Source organism: Hyla sarda, chromosome 9 (genome assembly GCF_029499605.1).
Source record: "Hyla sarda isolate aHylSar1 chromosome 9, aHylSar1.hap1, whole genome shotgun sequence".
In the NCBI taxonomy this organism is placed as follows: Eukaryota; Metazoa; Chordata; class Amphibia; order Anura; family Hylidae; genus Hyla; species Hyla sarda.
This window is the reverse complement of record NC_079197.1, coordinates 134569677-134590607: the sequence shown is the minus strand read 5'-3', so window position 1 is coordinate 134590607 and position 20931 is coordinate 134569677. Positions and strand designations below refer to the sequence as shown.

Here is a 20931-nt window from a genome sequence, read left to right as displayed (position 1 = left end):
AAGTTTTCCACGGGAGTACCCCTTTAAGACTGAGAGTGTCTCATAGAAAAGCATGGACTGCTTACTGCACATGTGCATAGCACAGACTAGGTGAAATGAAAGGGGAAGCCAGCACCATTTTCTTTAAAGGGGTACTCCGATCAAAAACTTAACACCCTATCCTGTCCTCCTATCTCCACCTCCTATCCCGACCTCCTATCTCCATCTCCTATCCCAACCTCCAATCCCGTCCTCCTATCTTGACCTCCTATCCTGGCCTCCTATCCCAGCCTCCTATCTCGACCTCCTATCCCGTCCTCCTATCCCCTCCTCCTATCTCGACCTCCTGACTCGACCTCCTATCCCGTCCTCCTATCCCGTCCTCCTATCTTGACCTCCTATCTTGACCTCCCATCCCGTCCTCATATCCCGACCCGTAATATGTGTACCAGGTATTGAAATATCTCCAGCCGTACGGAAGTTATGTGGGAACATACATTTCCCATTGATTTGGATTGGACAAAAACCCCTACACTCACAAATGGGGGTAGTTAAGGGTTAAATTAACTATCCTATATTTTAAGTGGACATATAAGTAACGTGACCAAGTATTATCGAAATATCTCCAGCTGTTTGGAAGTTATGCAGTAACATATATTTCCCATAGAGTTGTGTGGGACTTTAAACATAAACCCCGCCCCTGGCAAATGGGGGTGAGTAAGGGTTAAATCACCTATCCTATGTTTGTTGCTGATATATAAGTAACATGTGTGCCAAGTTTCATATTAATATCTTTAGCCGTTTGGAAGTTTTTGTGGAACATACATACATACACACACACACACACACGTTGAGTTTTATATATATAGATATTCTGATGTTATCAATGAGTCCAGTCAATTATAAACTATCCTTTACTGATAGGGAGATGACTCCGCTGACTGTGTTCCAGTTTATACAGCAAAGCAAAAAAGTGTATATAGAAGTAAATAAGTTGACCATAGAAATTAAGAATGTCTTGGTTGGTTGATTCAGTTATATCTCTTTTTTTTTCATAAGGTCAAGAAGATGACAATAAAGGAAATAGTAATGGCCATTGCCTCCTTCCTGTGGACATTATTCATTGGGACTCTTCACTTCATCTACAGTGTCTGCAAGGGCATATTCTTCCTCATATGGCACACATTGTTTGGAGGCAGCCTTGTAGAAGGTGCTCAGAAATTAACTGTAACTGAAATTCTGGCCAGTATGCCAGATCCTACACAGGATGAGGTCCATGGAGATGGACTTCCTACAACCACTAGTGATGAGTTACCTGAGTCTGGAGATGCATCGGACTCTGTGGATGTAGGCAAAGAAGAAGTACACGAGGAAGGTGCAGAAATATTTGGACTTGACCTCAAAAAGGATGGAGGGCACTACAGATCTAGTGCTCCAGATGCTCCCGGTGGTTTAGGCGATATGGGAGATACCACACCAGTTGAACCACCAACACCAGAAGGATCACCCATTTTAAAGAGGAAGTTTGATGTGAGTAAATTTTCTCTGGCAATTATAATTAAGTGTTCAATGGTGTACAACTGACCATAAACAATTAATTGTAGGACGATGACGCACCTGTCCATGCGGATGGTGCCCCGGAGCAACAGGCAGAGGAGGCAGAACCAGAGCCAGAACCAGAGCCAGAGAAAGCAGAGTAAGTATGAGAGTTAGTAATATCAGTAATATCTTAAAGGGAACCTATCATCGCTTTCATGCCGCCTGAACTGTAAGTCATGGGGACAGTCCCTTGGTAGCTTCTGCTTGCCCCGCCGGCCTTAAATAAAAGATCTCTCCATATAACCAAACAGGCGAGATCTATTGAAACTGGTGGGGAGGGGAGAAGCTGTCAGGGAACCACCCTTATGACTTATGGATGGGACAGCATTAGGCTAGCGTTTTTTTTTTTTAAACTGCCACTGTAGTTTTTGAGCCAAAACCAGAAGTGTATTTAAAAGAACTGGGAAATATAAAGGAAGGATTTACACTGCTCCTTCTTAAAGGAGTACTCCGGCGCGCACTTTTTTTTTCATTGTATACCGTCCGGGCTGCAAAATAAAAGAAAACACACTTTATCTTACCTGCCAACAAGCCCCCAGAGCAAAGGGAAAGGTGTTCGGTCCCCGGGCTGTATTCTTCTTACTTCCTGTTAGCCCGGCACGTCACACGGAGCTTCAGCCTATCACTGGCCGCAGCGATGTCCCGTCTCGGCTAGTGATAGGCTGAAGCTCCGTGTGACGTGCCGGGCTAACAGGAAGTAAGAAGAATACAGCCCGGGGACCGAACAACTGTACCGAAGCTCCGGGGGCTCATTGGCAGGTAAGATAAAGTGTGTTTTCTTTTATTTTGCAGCCCGGACGGGATACAATGAAAAAAGTGTGCACCGGAGTACTCCTTTAATGGATCCACTTTGGACTTTGGCTCAAAAACTGCAATGGCAGCTTTCCAAAAAAAATGCCAGGTAAAAACTTTTGTGGAAACCTAGCCTTAAAGTAATGACAGGTTCCCTATAAAGGAGTATTCCGGATAATTATTTTTTTTACTACTGATTGGCTACTACTGAGTGGGAAGGTCTTTGTTTAACACATTTACAAGTAATTTCAGCATGGCGAGGAACAGAGGTGGGTAAGTATAGGGGCTTTTTTTTTATTTTTATAATTAACTGCACCATGAGCACAGATAAATAAATAAAATCTTCTCCAGAATGCCCCTCAAAAATGTTTGTTCCTAATCATCATCTTAGGTTGCGCAGGATTGAAGGGGTACTCCGGTGGAAAACTTTTATTTTATTTTTTTAAATCAACTGGTGCCAGAAAGTTAAATAGATTTGTAAATTACTTCTATTAAAAAATCTTAATACTTCCAGTACTTATTACCTGCTGAATACTACAGAGGAAATTCTTTTCTTTTTGGAACGCAGAGCTCTCTGCTGACATCACGAGCACAGTGCTCTCTGCTGACATCTCTGTTCATTTTAAGAACTGTCCAGAATAGGAGAAAATCCCCATAGCAAACATATGCTGCTCTGGACAGTTCCTAAAATGGACAGAGATGTCAGCAGAGAGCACTGTGCTCTTCATGTCAGCAGAGAACACTGTGTTCCAAAAAGGAAAGAATTTCCTCTGTAGTATTCAGCAGCTAATAAGTACTGGAAGGATTAAGATTTTTTAATAGAAGACATTTACAAATCTGTTTAACTTTCCGGCACCAGTTGATTTAAAAAAAAGTTTTCCACCAGAGAACCCCTTTAATTAAAGTCCACTACTCCTCTCCATGCACTGTCTATAGGAGCACTATAGACACATGAACACTGTATTCATGTATCTCTGGCAATCCCATTGACAGTGCAGGGAGTGCGAGGACGTGTTCAGGAAATTGTGTTGGTTCCCAGAGGTCAGACCCCCCACAATTAAACACTTTAAGTTTTAAAATAGTGGCGTATACCTTTAAATGAAACTAGGTAATATCTTTAATAGTTTTCCCACATACTGTGTGTAGTTTGTCAGGAGGTATAACAAACTTAACTTTTCTTAAAAAACAAACCGAATAAAAACCATTGCCTTGGACTTCACCTTGTATTACGACTAGTGTTGGGCGCGAATATTCGCATTTCAAATTTTTATCACGAATATCGATATATATTCGAAATTACGAATAATCACTTTTTCCCGCATATTCCTTCTTTTCACTTGTGGGCCAATTAGAATGATGCAAATACACTTGTCAGAGGTTATCAACAACATCCCTAGCAACCAATAGTAAAGTTGCCCACCCCCTCACTGCTTTCTTCCTCGAATATGTGAATATTCACATATGCGAATATGCAAATATAATGAATACGCAAAATTCGTGAATATAGGACGAATATTCGTCTATATATTCTTGAAACATCGCGAATTCGAATATGGCCAATGCCGCTCATCACTAATTGCGACTAAGACCTCTTCAACTAAATGAAGCTGAGCTGCAATGCCCAATACAGCCTACTATAACCCATTAATAAACTGCCATAAAGAGTCATTTACACTACACTTCTGGAAAATGTAGTAGTACTGATTCAAATTTTTGCAATGGAACATCTTGTCATTGCACCTACACAACATTGTACCCTTTTATATTTCCATTATTTACAGCTCAGAGAATGGAGAAAAAGGTGAAGCAGTGGAAGAGGAAGCTCCCGCTCCTGAGGAACCAGAGGTTCCACCAATGAAAAAGGCGCCTAGTAAAGACAAGAAATCAGAAATTTCAGAAGGAGGATCAGAAATATGGAATGAGTTGGAGATCCAGAGAATCAAATTCTTGGTCAGTGATCATTTACATTAACATAGTAGCATTGAAATACAGCTTTGGGAACAAATTGCTAGATTTATTACACATCCTATGACGGCCCTTTACACGTACTGACTGCAGGGCCATAGCGAGCGCCGATCTCTGCGCTCATTCAAAAAGCCATTACACAGCAGCAAGTAGAAGAAAGATGATACCCAGCACTCACCAGTAATGCACAGTGAAGATTTATTATGTCATAGTGTAGTACTAGGACGCGTTTCGGCGTCGGAGCCTTCCTCAGCTGTCTGCCATAGGCAGACAGCTGAGGAAGGCTCCGACGCCGAAACGCGTCCTTGTATTACACTATGGCATAGTAAATCTTCACTGTGCATTACTGGTGAGTGCTGGGTATCATCTTTCTTCTACCTGTGGCTTTACCCTACCTTGTGCATCAACGCAGATTTCACGAAAGTGCCGACATATCCCTATATTGAAATTACACAGCAACAGTCTTGCAGACAGTCCCAGATGAATGTTCGCTGGATTGCTTATACGGCCCTTTACTTCCATCGTTCGTCAATTGCACATACCCTATTACATGAGATCTACAGCTAATGAGCATTGGTTTTATGACCGACTAATTCGAAGCCATCAGCTGGCAATACTGACATGTTCAGCCATGATACAATGGGCCCTGATACAATATCTAACAAAGTTATAAATAAATACTTTCTACAACATTCACTTTTGAGGTGCCCCTTGGTCTTGTAAGCCTTGGTGGCAGCTTCCTGGCACTGGTTGCCCCTGTCAACGTTTAGAAAAATTCATGAGTGTCCTATAAATTTATTTAATTACTATATATTAATGATAATTTATTATAGCCTATTCATATGTAATATATTTCCACCAATCATATATTTTTTTTTCTTTCCAGAATTACCTCTCTAGGAATTTCTACAACCTTCGGTTCCTGGCACTTTTCTTGGCCTTTGCTATTAATTTTATTCTGCTTTTCTATAAGGTGAATTCTGGGAATATAACCATGTAGTGATGTTTAGTGATAAACCATTTGATAGTTACAGTGGAATATGGTTCTGGTTACAATTACATTGGTTTTTTGCAGGTATCTGATTCCCCAAAAGGTGAGGATGACTTTGAAGGTTCTGGTTTAGATGAAGATCTTGCTATTCTGGATGAGGGAAGCGGTGATGATGAGGATGATGAAGACAGTGTGGTATATTTCTTCTTGGAGGAAAGCACGGGATATATGCAGCCTACGTTGTATTTTCTGTCTGTACTGCACACAGTTATTGCCTTCCTGTGTATCATTGGCTACAATTGTCTGAAGGTGAGGTTGCTGGCTTGACAAACCACTTTATGTCTTATCTCTAGCAGTATACGAGATTGTATGCAGTTAAATTCTGAATAGTGACTTGAAATCCTATTCATTAGGTACCACTTGTCATCTTCAAACGGGAGAAAGAGTTGGCACGTAAACTGGAATTCGATGGTGTCTATATTACAGAGCAGCCGGAGGATGATGACATAAAAGGACAGTGGGATCGTCTGGTCTTAAATACTCCGTAAGTTGGCACAGAAGGAGAAAATGGGTTCCAAGTCTTACAATTAAATTAAAGATGTCATGAAGTTTGCTGATCTCTTGTCCTGTTTTCTTTATCTTTTGTAGATCATTTCCAAGCAATTATTGGGACAAGTTTGTAAAACGAAAGGTAAAAGTCTTAAAACTGCTTAAACTTAGTTTTGAATTGTTTCAGCCTGGCACATAAACTCTTCTCTTTTTCCAGGTTCTTGACAAATACGGAGATATCTATGGTCGTGAAAGAATTGCTGAGCTGTTGGGAATGGACTTGGCCAGTCTGGAAATCACCTCTCAGAATGGGAAGAAACCAGAGCCAGATAAATCTCTCCTAACATGGTGAGTCTATTAAGTCCAAGTTTAAGTTTAATTCTGTCTACGCCACTCATGGTCCTTTAAAGGAGATGTGTCATGTACAAAAAGATATCCCCTATATGCAGGATCGTGGAGGATCCGACTGCTGGGACCTCCTGCAATCTCCTGTACAGGGCCTCGGCTCTCTCCGGGAACAAGGCGTGTCGACCCCCCGCATGAAGCGCCAGCCGATACGCCCCTTCATATGTCTCTGGAGGGCCGTTCGGCTATCTTTGGTTCTCCCATAGAGATGCAATATATGGGGGGGGGGGGGGGGCTGCCGCTTTGTGCGGGGGTCCACATGCTCTGTTCCCGGAGAGAGCCAGTGCCTCGTTCAGAAGATCGCTGGGGGTCCCAGCGGTTGGACCCCTGCAATCTAAAACTTATCCCTTATCCGCAGGAAGTTTTTGTTTGTGATACTTCTCCTTTAATCCTTAGTGTGTTGTCTTAGCTTAGTTGTGTTCCATCATAATTAAACACATATACACTCTTGTTTTGCCTTATTCAGGGCTTAAGGGGGCAGAGCACGAGACAGGCATCCAAAGAACACCAAACAAAAAATACATGTCATGCCGGACCCTCACAACCTCACACCAGGCATAATTCAATGTATTGGTTTTGCCCAGAGTGTTCCTTTATGGTCTATTCACACGTACAGTGTTCTGTGCAGATTTGATGCACAGGGTTTCAAGCTGTGTTCAGTCAATTAGTTTACATGGAAATCTGCAGCAGAAAATGTTGTGCATCAAATCTGCGCAGAATACTGTACGTGTGAATAGACCCTTAATAAGTAAATCTTTCCTCACATTTACCCAAGTAAACTATGCTTCCTATTTCTCATACTTATCTCCCATACCATGTTTTACTGTACATAAAAAAGAAAAAGAACATTGTTTATACAGCTATGTCCTAACTTTAAGACATACTTTTTTTTTATTTTGTTTTTTTACCACAGGGTCACCTCCATTGACATAAAATACCAGATCTGGAAATTTGGAGTTGTCTTCACTAATAACGTGAGTACTATTTCCAGAATAAACAACTATAACTGTGAGGCCCTGTTTAGGCAAATGCTATGAATAGAGCATCATTTTCAAATCTACAATTATAGTACCATATATCCGCCTTAGGAAACTATATTGGCTAAGACCTGGATCTGTATTTTAGTTTATATTGTCTTATGTGGGAAAAATATGACTCTAACTCCATAGTAGGTAATATAGCTGTTGTATGCAGTGGCATTGCTAGGGTTGGTGTCACCCGGTGCGGTAGAAAATGGTGTCACCCTCATACCTCCCCCCAGTAAGTTTTTAGCCTGTTGTGACACACACCACTGGTGTAGCGCATTGTGAGAAATTCCAGTATAATAATCAGATATACCAGTTGCCACAGAATAGGAAAGTGTTAGAGAAGTTTTCACCATTGAAATATACAGCTCCCAGAATTACTTAAAGGGGTACTCCACTGGAAAACATTTACTTTTATATCAACTGGTGCCATAAAGTTAAACAGATTTTTAAATTATTTCTATTTAAAATCTTAATACTTACAGTACTTATAAGCTGGTGTATGCTCCACAGGAAGTTGTGTAGTTCTTTCCAGTCTGACCACAGTGCTATTTGCTCACACCTCTGTCCATGTCAGGAACTGTCCAGAGCAGGATAGGTTTGCTATGGGGATTTGCTCCTTCTATGGACAGTTCTTGACATGGACAAAGGTGTCAGCACAGAGCACTGTGGTCAGACAGAAAATAAATTAAAAAAGAAAATAACTTCCTGTGAATCGCTTATACAGCAGCTAATAAGTACTGGAAGGATTAAGATTTTTAAATAGAAGTAATTTACAAATCTAACTTTGTAGCACCAGCTGATTAAAAAAAATGTTTTCCAGTAGAGTACCCCTTTGAGCAGTGGTGAGGTTATGCTGGGAGTTGTAGTTTCACTCACCATAACTGTAGAACTTGCAAGTGACTACAGCTCTGATAGGACACAGAGAGGAGAATACACAATGATATCAGTGACTACAGGTGACGTCTTCTCTATAGTGAGGAGAATGTACAATGATATCAGTGACTACAGGTGACATCTTCTCTATAGTGAGGAGAATACACAATGATATCAGTGACTACAGGTGACTTCTTCTCTTTAGTGAGGGGAATACACAATGATATCAGTGACTACAGGTGACGTCTTCTCTATAGTGAGGAGAATACACAATGATATCAGTGACTACAGGTGACGTCTTCTCTATAGTGAGGAGAATACACAATGATATCAGTGATTACAGGTGACGTCTTCTCTATAGTGAGGAGAATACACAATGATATCAGTGACTACAGGTGACGTCTTCTCTATAGTGAGGAGAATACACAATGATATCAGTGACTACAGGTGACATCTTCTCTATAGTGAGGAGAATACACAATGATATCAGTGACTACAGGTGACATCTTCTCTATAGTGAGGAGAATACACAATGATATCAGTGACTACAGGTGACGTCTTCTCTATAGTGAGGAGAATACACAATGATATTAGTGATTACAGGTGACGTCTTCTCTATAGTGAGGAAAATGTACAATGATATCAGTGACTACAGGTGACGTCTTCTCTATAGTGAGGAGAATACACAATGATATCAGTGACTACAGGTGACGTCTTCTCTATAGTCTTTCCTTATCTAATTCAGATGGTACATACCGCCAGGACTTGTTCCAGCTAAAACTTCTCTCTGCAGAATGTGACGCCCAGACGTCTCCTCACTATGTCAGCGCATTCTCATCCTCTATATGAAAACAATTATTATTATAAACCTGACAGACACTGTATCCTCTAAATATAATACTACTATACACTACACTCTTTGATTATAAACCTTCCATACACCATACCCACTGAATATAATACTACCACACACTGTACATTCTGAATATAATACCAACACATACTGTACACTCTGAATATAAATCTACCACATACTGTACCCTCTGAATATAATACTACCACACACTGTACATTCTGAATATAATACCAACACATACTGTACACTCTGAATATAAATCTGCCACATACTGTACCCCTGAATATAATACCGCCACACACTGTACCCACTGAATATAATACTACCACATACTGTACCCTCTGAATATAATACTACCACAAACTGCGCCCTCTGAATATAAATCTGCCACATACTGTCCCCTCTGAATATAAATCTGCCACATACTGTCCCCTCTGAATATAAATCTGCCACATACTGTACCCCTGAATATAAATCTGCCACATACTGTACCCCTGAATATAAATCTGCCACATACTGTACCCCTGAATATAATACCGCCACATACTGTACCCTCTGAATATAGTACTACCACCCACTGCGCCCTCTGAATATAATACTTAGAGATGAGCAAACTACAGTAAATTCAACTCGTCACAAACTTCTCTGCTCGGCAGTTGATAACTTCTCCTGCATAAATTAGTTCAGCTTTCAGGCGCTCCCGTGGGCTGGAAAAGGTGGATACAGTCCTAGGAGACACTTTCCTAGGAATGTATCCACCTTTTTCAGCCCACCGGAGTACCTGAAGGCTGAACTAATTTACGCAGGATAAGTCATCAACTGCCGAGCCGAGAAGTTTGTGACAAATCGAATTTACTGTAAGTTCGCTCACCTTTAATAATACTACCACAAACTGCACCCTCTGAATATAATACTACCACCCACAGCGCCCTCTGAATATAATACTACCACAAACTGCGCCCTCTGAATATAATACTACCACAAACTGCGCCCTCTGAATATACGTTGCCATACAGTGCACCCTCTGAATATAATACCACAACCGCAGTAACACCCCTCAACATCCGTTAGCTGATGCTATTACCACGGGAGGGGGGGATTGGTGGTGTTGCTAGTGGATGATGGGGGTGCTACTACTGGGGGGGTGTTGCTGGAGGATGATGAGGGTGCTACTGGCCATCCCCCCTGGCAGTATCACCCCCATCATCCATCGGCAGGATCATCCTCCTGGCAGGAGCACCGCCATCATCCACCATCAGGATCTGCTGATGGAGGTTCTGCTGGGGGGGGGGGGGTGTTGCTGGTGGATGATGAGGGTGCTGCTGCCAGGGGGGGGGGAGCATTAGGTAGGCAGCAGTTCCCCCACATTAGGTAGGTCGCAGTTTCCCCACATTAGGTAGCATCTATTCCCCACATTAGGCAGCATAGATTCCCCACATTTAGTACCAGTTCCCCCACATTAGGTAGGTACCAGTTACCCCACATTAGGTAGCAATTTCCCCACATTAGGTAGCACAGATTCCCCACATTAGGTAGCACAGATTCCCCACATTAGGTAGCATAGATTCCCCACATTAGGTAGCATAGACTCCACACATTTGGTAGTAGTTTCCCCATATTAGGCCGCAGGTTCCCTTGCAGGTTCCCCACAATGGGTCAAAGTCTCCCCACAATAGATCGCTGGTTATAGCCCCCCCACACACACACACAAAAAAAAACACATACAACACAGAGAGACAAACACACACACAGTCAGAGAGACACACACTCACAGACAGACACCCACACAGAGTCACACACAGTCGCACAAACACACAGTTACACACACACAGTCACATACACACAGTCACACACACAGTCACACACACACACAGTCACATACACACACAGTCACAAGAGAGCCTATCATTACTTTCATGCTGCCCAATCGAGGAGTCATCTGAGAGGTCCCCGGTGGCTTTTCCTCACCCCACCAGCCTTTATTAATGGATCTCTCCCTGTTTGAATATAGGAAGGGATCTATCAATGAAGGCTGGTGGGGCAGGCAGGTGTCATTGGGGACTTGTCGTTCAGGCAGCATGAAGATGATGTCAGATTCCTTTTAATGAGTACCTCTTATGATCTTGTAAATTTTTTAATCCTCCCAGTTCACTACCCCATCATGATAAACTATCCCCGCCTTTATTTTTATTATTTGTTAGTTTTCTACCTTGATATTGCTCTGTATTTTCTGCTCAGTCAGATTCACAGACTGGGAAGGGGCGTTCCCCAGCAGGTGTGACATCATCTGAAGCCATACAGGGGAGAACTTCCTCCCTCACTCTGCTACACACAGTCCAGAGAAATTCAGTGTGAGATGAGCTATGATTGGCTAAGGCTGCACACCCCCCAGCATTCCAGAAAGCATTTCTGGATTTTGGACTTCTGCCAGGCCAGCAGGAGTCCAAAGTCTGTGCAAGAGATGGGGGGAAATGTGCTCTGGACAAGTAGGAAGACACCTAGTGGCAGCTTCTTTAAACACAAATAAAACATAGAAAACGTCATTTTTTTATGTACATTACAAAGTACATTAGAAAGAGGTTTTATTTACCATAAGGAGTGCAATAGCAAAAATTTGTTTTAATGATAGTGCCCATTAAAGGCTCGGAGATGTTTCTGTATGTTCCAATCACCATAATGAAGAGTGACCACATATGTATGGCCACCTCTCTCTTGCAAACAAGCATAGCACCACTGCTCTCGGTATTGATGAGTTCTCATTAGTTGGTCTCCATGGTAGAACCTATTAATATGCCATAAATGTGTATAGTAAGAAAATCCTTTTAATTCCTCTTTACATGTGACTTATGTTTTTTTTTTTGGTAGTAATATTAACATAATGTTGTATCCCATAGTAATACCGATATTATTTTCCCTTTGATCACCAGTCTTTCCTATACCTGGTCTGGTATATGGTCATGTCACTTCTTGGACACTATAACAACTTCTTCTTTGCTTGTCATCTTCTGGATATCGCTATGGGAGTGAAGACCCTACGTACCATCTTGTCATCAGTCACTCACAACGGCAAACAGGTCTGACTTGTCTACATAATAGCAGACAGTAAATGGGAATAAACAGGCTTCTTTGTGACAAATTCAGCTCTGCTACAACTGTATAGAGTTCAGTTTGCCATTGGGAAATCATGCATCATATGGGATTTTTATTTAGGGAGCAGATATATCTACCATATTATTTTTATTCATGGAATGCTCCCAGTTTTTCCTTCTCTAGAAATATGTTTTCTTTGTGTGTCCTACTTACTCTTCTCTATTTAATTCCCGGGTAGCTCATGATGACAGTGGGACTCCTTGCCGTGGTTGTATATCTTTATACAGTGGTCGCCTTTAACTTCTTCCGTAAATTCTATAATAAGAGTGAGGATGAAGATGAACCGGATATGAAGTGCGATGATATGATGACTGTGAGTATCCTATCAAATATCTATGTTTGAAGTGAGTGGTCACTGAACCCCTTTAAACATGGATGTCATAGGTGGGGGGGGGGGGGAGGACCCTGCTTTATTAGCAAGAACAACAAACCACTCTATGAGAGCAACTTTTATTCAGACATCTATGTACTGCATAGCTGACTGTTGTAGCTCTACATTAACCCTGCAGAAGAACTTGGTTGGCCATGGCTTGCTCTTCAAAATTAGCTATTGTCACAAAGGAGAAAAACCCATGATGCTTTGCAAACATGGCAAGGCCTTGAGCATGTATCCTATACACCACAGCCCATTGAGGCACTCTGTGTCAGTGTACAATGCTTAAAGGATAGGATGTCTACAAAATACAGCATCTCGTGATGATGACTAATTCCATGTGAAATCGGAGGCATACGATAGTATACATTTTAGGGTTGCTATACAGATCCCTGCAACATGGTTCCTTGAGATGGCTATGTGCATGATCCATTAGTTAACATCTGTTTGTGTTTTATATTTATAGCATTGGCACTACCCTATATTTTTACACACTTTTAAACAAGCAATCTGCTATGTAAGTGTATTTATTACCTGTCCTAATACACAATTCTTTGGATTCTCCTCCATACAGTGTTATCTCTTCCATATGTACGTTGGGGTACGAGCTGGTGGAGGTATAGGGGATGAGATTGAAGACCCAGCAGGAGACGAGTATGAACTTTACCGTGTGGTCTTTGACATCACATTCTTCTTCTTCGTCATTGTCATCCTTCTGGCCATCATTCAGGGTAGGTTATATTTACATAGCCTTGTTTGGTGACGTCATTGTCCATTTATTTTACCAATCTCATGTTGATAACTAATAAATGCTCTCCTCTGTCAGGTCTGATTATTGATGCATTTGGAGAGCTGAGAGACCAACAGGAACAAGTGAAGGAAGATATGGAGGTGACACTTTTCACACATTAACCCATATGTTCCACCACACCACTCAACCTTTTACTTTCCATTGATGACCACATCTTAAATGCTGTACCACTGCCCCATCTTCCTCCTTATACCTGTACATTTCCACCTTTTCCTAATTGTAATGAGTATCTGCTCTATACTCTCCTAATGAGGCAGCCTTTTAAGGTTTGTTAAGGAAAGTCAATATATACACTTTATAGACGGTGCTCATGCTAAGAACCCTTTTCTATGAAGGGTAAGGGACAACCATTCTGTGCAAGCAGCTTTTATTTTGGCACACTTTAGCTGGCCTTTTTTTTTACATGAATGGTCATTCATCCAACTGGCCTCCATCTAATACTACATTGCCTCTGCAGTATCAGACATGCAACATTTTTTATGAAAATAAATAATTTCATTATTGTTTATTTCTATTTTATCTCCAGACCAAATGCTTTATCTGTGGCATTGGCAGTGATTACTTTGACACGACGCCGCACGGCTTCGAGACGCATACACTTGAAGAACATAACTTGGCCAATTATATGTGAGTTGTAGGAGGGGTTGCTTAGAGAATAATGAAATTATGGGTCTATCTCTGAAACAAGAAGTTATATTTTCTAACATTTTCTGTCCTCTGTCTTATAGGTTCTTCCTAATGTACCTTATCAACAAGGACGAGACAGAACACACTGGGCAGGTGAGTATCTCTCCAATATTTCATTGATTTGTATATCACTGGGGGTAGGAGCCACTTTATTCTGGAAAGACTTCATCAAAGTGATCTTCTCATATATATTCGTGAATGAACCATAGAGCCGATGAAAGTTCACTGCTTTATGCCCTGAAACTGTACAGTATCAGGAGGCTATACATCAAGGGAAGGTGTTTTTGATGCTAGAATCTGTAGCCAGTATGGGTACAAGCTGGCTATGGATTCATAGGGGGATGGACTGTCTTTTTCATGTGCAAGAAGCAACAAGACCTTGGGTTACAGGAAGGCGATCATTGGATGCTCTTTCAATCAGCCGATGAGCAGGCCCCACCAACTAGACTATTGAGCTATCCTAGTCCCAAAAACTCCCTATAAGGGTGGCACCTTAAAGAGATGATCTTGTACACTTCATACATAATATGTTTCTTTCCATGCAGGAGTCCTATGTCTGGAAGATGTACCAGGAGAGGTGTTGGGATTTCTTCCCAGCTGGAGACTGTTTCCGGAAAACTTATGAAGATCAGCTTGGATAACAGATTCTTGAAGCTATAGATTACTTTAATCCAAAAACCTGAAGGCGACATTGGAGAAATAATCCACCTCTGTCTCTTCTCATTTAGAAGTAATTCTGAAGAGTATTTACTAACTGGATATGATTAGATCTTCAGTATCCAGATGTCTTTGAAGACCACTTTATCTTATGCGTCAAGATTCTTGCAGAGCTTCAAGTCTTTGAAATAAATACAAAATGATCTGTAGGAGCTACAAAGACTTTGCTAGGACTTTACAACTTATGTTTCAGGTTCTTAGAGGTGTTGACCATTGCACTCCAGGAACCTTTTGTCTCAATGTCCTCTCACTGCCACCAAGAACTTGCAAAGTATTCATATGTCAATGTCTTCACTGCCAAAAATTTCTATAGGGATGTGCAGTTCCCCATGCTTTAGGGAACTGTACAATGATGATCTATGGACTGAGAGTGCTAGTGTGTACTTTGATGTCACACTTCCAATGGTGATGAGTCTTTTTGTTTCACTAAACCATTTGACCCATCCATCCTGTAATGGTGATAGGGTGATACAAGAGACTTCACCATTGATATGTGAACACACTTTACAGCCTTTAAATCCAGATTATTTTAGAAGCTGTCAGCCATTTTGTTTGTAGCAAGGCAATCACCTAGGCACGGTGGCCTTCAAGCTACATTTCATGTTTTCATGTTTTCATGTTTGCTTTTACTTAGTTAGCTAATCCTTTTTCCCCCCAAAAAAGTTGCAGAGAAATTCTCTGTTTTTCCCAAAAAATGTAACAAATAAGTTAAAAATACTTAATTAGGAAATATTATAGTTTTCTTATACCCTGTATCAACATTGCCCAGCTTTGTGCCCTACATCATATCCTGGGCACTCCGGCACAAGCACAAAATTTTAGGCTGCTTCTTATGTTGTTGTCATTGTTGATGGGGATGTTACGTGTTCGCTCTATTCTAGTGCCTTATACCTCCCAGTGTAGGAGAAATACCACAGTTTGACATGGGGTTAGTATTGTTTGCAGGTATGATTGTCTACCATTATTGCTGCAGCGAAGGTCTGACTCCTTAGTGCAATGGCTGCCTACATGTCGTCTTAGAATGGTGTTGTGACAATCCTGTTTCTCTCTTACTTTGCGTCTATGGGAAAGCACAACACTATCCCACAAATCAGCAATATATTCCCTGTGTTCTCTGTAACAATGTCTCCCCTTACACAATTATGGCTTTGTGTTGATACATATCTGTCTCTGATTGGTCATATGGAAACAGAATATAGGGTTGGGGGGGGGGGGGGGGGCTGTAGTGCAGGGTAGTACTCACTGTGCAACATTTTGTGTCTTTTTTGTCTGTAATAAAGTATTTATTGAGGACGCTGTAAGACTTGTGGTCTTTTCATTCTTGTTGATACAATAGGAATACTTTGCATTATAGAATTTAAAGAAAAACTGACAGCTATTTCACTGGCACTAAGCTTAATAATAATAATAATAATTAATAATTAATAATATAATACTGGGTTATAGTGCGGGTGAATAGCTGTAAAATAAAAAGTCACTTACATTTTTAGGTAATGTACTTCCTGACTCCTGGCTCCAGTGCGCAATGGAGGCAGGGAGCTGGCTCGCTCAGCTCCCCCGCCCCATCAATATTCCGCCCCCAGCCCGCCTCATTCTGTAGACAAGAAAACAAAAAAGATGGACCCTATGGAGGCGCTGCTCACAACCAATGTATACAGCAGAAAGGTGTAGAAGAAAAAATGCCAAGAGGCACTGTATTTATTTGCTTCCAATAACGCGTTTCGGAGGGTATCTCCTCCTTCATCAGATTGGCATACCTTCTGTGACATGGAGTCGGGTGAAGCAAGGAGCAGAGTTTTCATCCATACCCCTCGCCCTGCACAGGCTTTCATGTCACTGAAGGGGGTGGGCTGGAGGCAGAATGTTGCTAGGCAAGCCAGTTGCCTGCTTTGGCTGGGTCCAGACATAGGAAGGCAATTTATCATTTAGTTTACAAATGTATTTGGTTGAGGAAATGTCACTAATTTTTGAAAATATTGTGACTTCTGCAGACCGCACTTTTTGAAACTGTGCTCTATTGAAGTCAGTTTTGTTTTGGTGGTGGCAGTGGTATCTGATTTATTATCAGAAAATGTTTTGAATTGTTACAAATTGTTGTCTCCAAAAAGTTGCAAATACACATCAGCCCTGTAAAAGGATAAAAAGTCAGTAGATAAAAAATGGGGTACTGTAGTAAAAGTTCAGGCAATGTGTACCTGCACAAAATTTATCAAATTCTGTGTTACCATTTAATAAATTTGGGACACATACACAATAGCACCACACAATGATAAATTCATCCCATAGTATTTTGGTCAGTATTTGGTCTGTAATCGTAGCCAAAACTAAGAGTGGAACCAACACAGAAAAAGCTAGAAAATATTTTCACCCTTTCACATTTTTGCATTTTGGTCTGGCTAAAAATAGTGACTTAAAATACTGTCCAAAATACTTCTTGTGAGTCTAGCCTTTAATAAGATTAAATAAAGTTAAAGGGGTATTCCGGGAATAATTTTTATTTGACTATGCTACAAGGGCTGTAAAGTTAGTGTAGATCATAATATAGTGTCTGTACCTGTGTTTTCTGGTGCTTTCGCAATTCTTATGTGATTTTTGCCCCTACATTTATTTATAACAGCATACAAAATGAGTGTCGTCTCAGGTTTTCCCAGGTTGCAGTGCAGCTCAAGACATTGCATCACTAGTCAGGTGTTCAGAGGGAGCCTATCTTTGCTTCAATAGGTGGAGTGACCGCTGGGTGGGATATCATTTTGAAATCATTTGCCACAGATGGAGACACCCTAGTCAGAAAACAATGGTCTATTGCATTGAAGGCAGCACAAGTGTGTTTCATTGGGTGGGGTGGCTAATGTGTGGGAGGAAGAAAAATGACCTCACACTTACAAACAAGGAACTATGGGATTTGTAGTTTTAGAGAACAAACTCAAACAGGAAATAGCCACAGTGTTATGGTAATTTCACAACATTTATCCCCATGACAAGCATGGATCCTTCCTAAGCATGTCCATTACTGTCTGGCAGGAACATACTAAAATCTTTTTATGGTGGAGAACCCTTTTAAACCTAATAACTTCTCCACCCATGATGTTCAAAGCCCTTTCCCCAAATGAAAGATATGCCCCTTTTCGATGTTTTGCATGGTTGAGAAGTGGCTTTAATCTATTAGTCCTCTGTATTCTAAGAACTAGAGATGAGCGAACTTACAGTAAATTCGATTCGTCACGAACTTCTCAGCTCGGCAGTTGATGGCTTTTCCTGCATAAATTAGTTCAGCTTTCCGGTGCTCCGGTGGGCTGGAAAAGGTGGATACAGTGCTAGGAGACTCTTTCCTAGGAATGTATCCACCTTTTCCAGCCCACCGGAGCACCTGAAAGCTGAACTCATTTATGCAGGAAAAGTCAGCAACCACCGAGCTGAGAAGTTCGTGACGAATCGAATTTACTGTAAGTTCCCTCATCTCTACTAAGAACCCTTGCTAAGTGAAAAGTTAAAAACAAAGGACAAGTACAACAAACTTTTATTAAAAGTGCATAAAACCGTTTTACTGCAAAGACATTCAGACAGTATCTCCCACAATACTGCCACAGCAGTGCCAATACACAAAGCTTATACAACAATACAGATGCCAGTCCTTCTCCAAGGAAGCTCATCCTAAAGGTGTCACAACAAGTAATGTCTTCTTACAGGTCCTGGATCCTTCCCAGCAGTCATGCAACATCGAAGGGATTGGGTAACGATCAACCAGGAATAGTACTTGTGCAACCAGCAGATGAGGCTTATTATCCTGTCCATTGGAAGGTTAATATTCATGGATGTACAAGTTTGTGTTGTTGTTATCAGACTGTGGAGCCTCCACTATGATCTTCCTTCTGTGGGGGGAAAAAAGCAAAGTCTTTACATGTGTAGTAGCCAGGGCTGGTGCAAGGATTTGTGCCAACCTAGGTGAAAGCTAATTTTGCAGCCCCTAGACCAGTGGTCTCCAACCTGCGGACCTCCAGATGTTCCAAAACTACAACTCCCAGCATGCCCGGACAGCCAACGGCTGTCCGGGCATGCTGGGAGTTGTAGTTTTGCAACATCTGGAGGTCCGCAGGTTGGAGACCACTGCACTAGAGCCTGCCCATTGGCTCCGCACTTTGACGTGCCCCATCTTACTACTGGGGTGACACACGGTAATTACCCTCCTCCTCATGTAATTACTAGTGTTGCTCGCGAATATTCGCAATCCGAATTTTATTTGCGAATATCGCATATTCGTGAATTCGTGAATATAGCGCTATATATTTGTAATTACGAATATTCGTTTTTTGTTTTTTTCACAGTACACATCACAGTGATCATCCCTCTCTGCTTCCAGCTTGTGTGGTGTAAAGAAGGCTCTAATACTACTGTGTCAGACTGGCGTGCAAATTTTTGCATTAGCGAAAATTTGCATATGCTAATTTTCACATATGCAAATTTTTGCTTATGTTAATTTTTGTATATGCTAATTTTCGCATATGCTATTTTTCGCATATGCGAAAATAAAACGCGAATATGCAAATTTAGCGAATATATCACAAATATTCGTCCATATATTCGCAAAATATCGCAAATTCGAATATGGCCTCTGCCGCTCAACACTAGTAATTACTTTACTACTGGCGTGACACACTGTAACTACCCTCCTCCTCATGAAATTACCTTACTACTGGCGTGACACACTGTAACTACCCTCCTCCTCATGAAATTACCTTACTACTGGCGTGACACACTGTAACTACCCTCCTCCTCATGAAATTACCTTACTACTGGGGTGACAAGGTGGATCTGGCTGGGCGGGGGCTTTGGATGTTAGCTGGCTACTAACTTTCTTGCAATGTAGAGAGCAGAGCCAACATGAAGAGTAGTAGTGGTAGTAGTGTTTCCATAGGAGCTCATTAGAGATGAGCGAATTTACAGTAAATTCAATTCGTCACGAACTTCTCGGCTCGGCAGTTGATGACTTTTCCTGCATAAATTAGATCTGCTTTCAGGTGCTCCGGTGGGCTGGAAAAGGTGGATTCAGTCCTAGGAGTTGTATACTCTTCCTTAGGACTGTATCCACCTTTTCCAGGCCACCAGAGCACCTGAAGGCTGAACTCATTTACGCAGGATAAATCATCAATTGCCGAGCCGAGAAGTTCGTGACGAATCGAATTTACTGTAAGTTCGCTCATCTCTAGAGCTCATGTCTCATGTACAGGGACTTGGTTTGGCTCCATGCAACCTCATCTTCTGCATAATATGCCCCCCATATAAGATTATGGTGTACTTTCATATACCTGCACAGACTGCATATGTAAAACAGAAAAGTTGTACTCCATGCACCACCATATAAGCATCATGCACAACACATGGCTCTGTGAAGGTTGACAAATGACATTATGGGATGTCAGTGCAAACAAGTCAATTGACTACAGGCAGCTGCTGATGGCAGACAGTGGACATGGCAGATATTGGGTGTGGTAAAACAGGTTGTGTCTACTAAGGGCTACAGGATGTTTTTACTAAGAAGTAAGGGATGTTCTCACCTGTCTGAAGACAACAAGCGTAAACTGCGATCTACACAGGCAAGCAGCACCTGAGGAGGATAACAAATGTTAGAAATAGTGACCTGGAGGAGTAGTGCTTACTACTGATCATCACTAGATGGTAAGCTCTAATTGTTGTGTAGGTGTTCATCTAAAATGTGCTAAAGGAACCTTAGTGTAGCTTTTTCTTTATGTCCTAACAGTCCTATCAGCATTTATCCTCCCCTTCTTTCTCAAAAACTCATGTTTAGCTGTAAGGTATCTGGCAGCAGTAGGAGCCCTCCCTCATTGCTCTGTCCTGAATAGTAAACCATGAATGCTAAACACCCCCACTTGATTCCACCACTCACTGCAAGATTTCTACCCTACAGGATCTGCAGAATTTCCTTCCGACATTGTGGGCAAGTTTATCTCTTGTTTATTTTTGCAATGAAGTTCTAGAGCTTCTTTAAAGGAGAACTCCAGAATAGGAAAATTGTCCTCCATACTGCCAGCAGTAAAAAAAATAAAGATGTACATACCTTCCTTCGCTCCCCTGGTGCCTCCTGGTTGCCGGTGGGCTGCGATAGGCTGAGCGGCAGTGTGACGTTTTCCTCTCTGCCGT

At 41.5% G+C, this 20931-nt stretch overlaps 2 protein-coding genes across 14 annotated transcripts in view; one reads left to right on the top strand and one right to left on the bottom strand.

Moving 5' to 3' along the window:
- The window catches only part of RYR1 (ryanodine receptor 1), a 169619-nt gene extending 153635 nt beyond the window's left edge, over positions 1 to 15984 (top strand). For all 13 annotated transcript variants that reach the window (XM_056540397.1, XM_056540398.1, XM_056540396.1 and 10 more), the window contains 16 exons: positions 1039 to 1509; positions 1584 to 1675; positions 4152 to 4320; positions 5222 to 5308; positions 5411 to 5635; positions 5740 to 5870; positions 5975 to 6017; positions 6093 to 6223; positions 7194 to 7254; positions 11965 to 12111; positions 12366 to 12500; positions 13135 to 13291; positions 13387 to 13451; positions 13898 to 13998; positions 14100 to 14151; positions 14604 to 15984. In XM_056540397.1, coding sequence (XP_056396372.1) covers positions 1039 to 1509; positions 1584 to 1675; positions 4152 to 4320; positions 5222 to 5308; positions 5411 to 5635; positions 5740 to 5870; positions 5975 to 6017; positions 6093 to 6223; positions 7194 to 7254; positions 11965 to 12111; positions 12366 to 12500; positions 13135 to 13291; positions 13387 to 13451; positions 13898 to 13998; positions 14100 to 14151; positions 14604 to 14699 — 2163 coding nt within the window. In that variant the 3' untranslated portion in view covers positions 14700 to 15984. The remainder of the gene's footprint in view (positions 1 to 1038; positions 1510 to 1583; positions 1676 to 4151; positions 4321 to 5221; positions 5309 to 5410; positions 5636 to 5739; positions 5871 to 5974; positions 6018 to 6092; positions 6224 to 7193; positions 7255 to 11964; positions 12112 to 12365; positions 12501 to 13134; positions 13292 to 13386; positions 13452 to 13897; positions 13999 to 14099; positions 14152 to 14603) is intronic.
- Positions 15985 to 18275: 2291 nt separating this feature from the next.
- The window catches only part of MAP4K1 (mitogen-activated protein kinase kinase kinase kinase 1), a gene marked incomplete in the record, with an annotated part of 128900 nt that continues 126244 nt past the window's right edge, over positions 18276 to 20931 (bottom strand). The window contains 2 exon segments of the mRNA XM_056541500.1: positions 18276 to 18644; positions 20328 to 20377. Coding sequence (XP_056397475.1) covers positions 18575 to 18644; positions 20328 to 20377 — 120 coding nt within the window.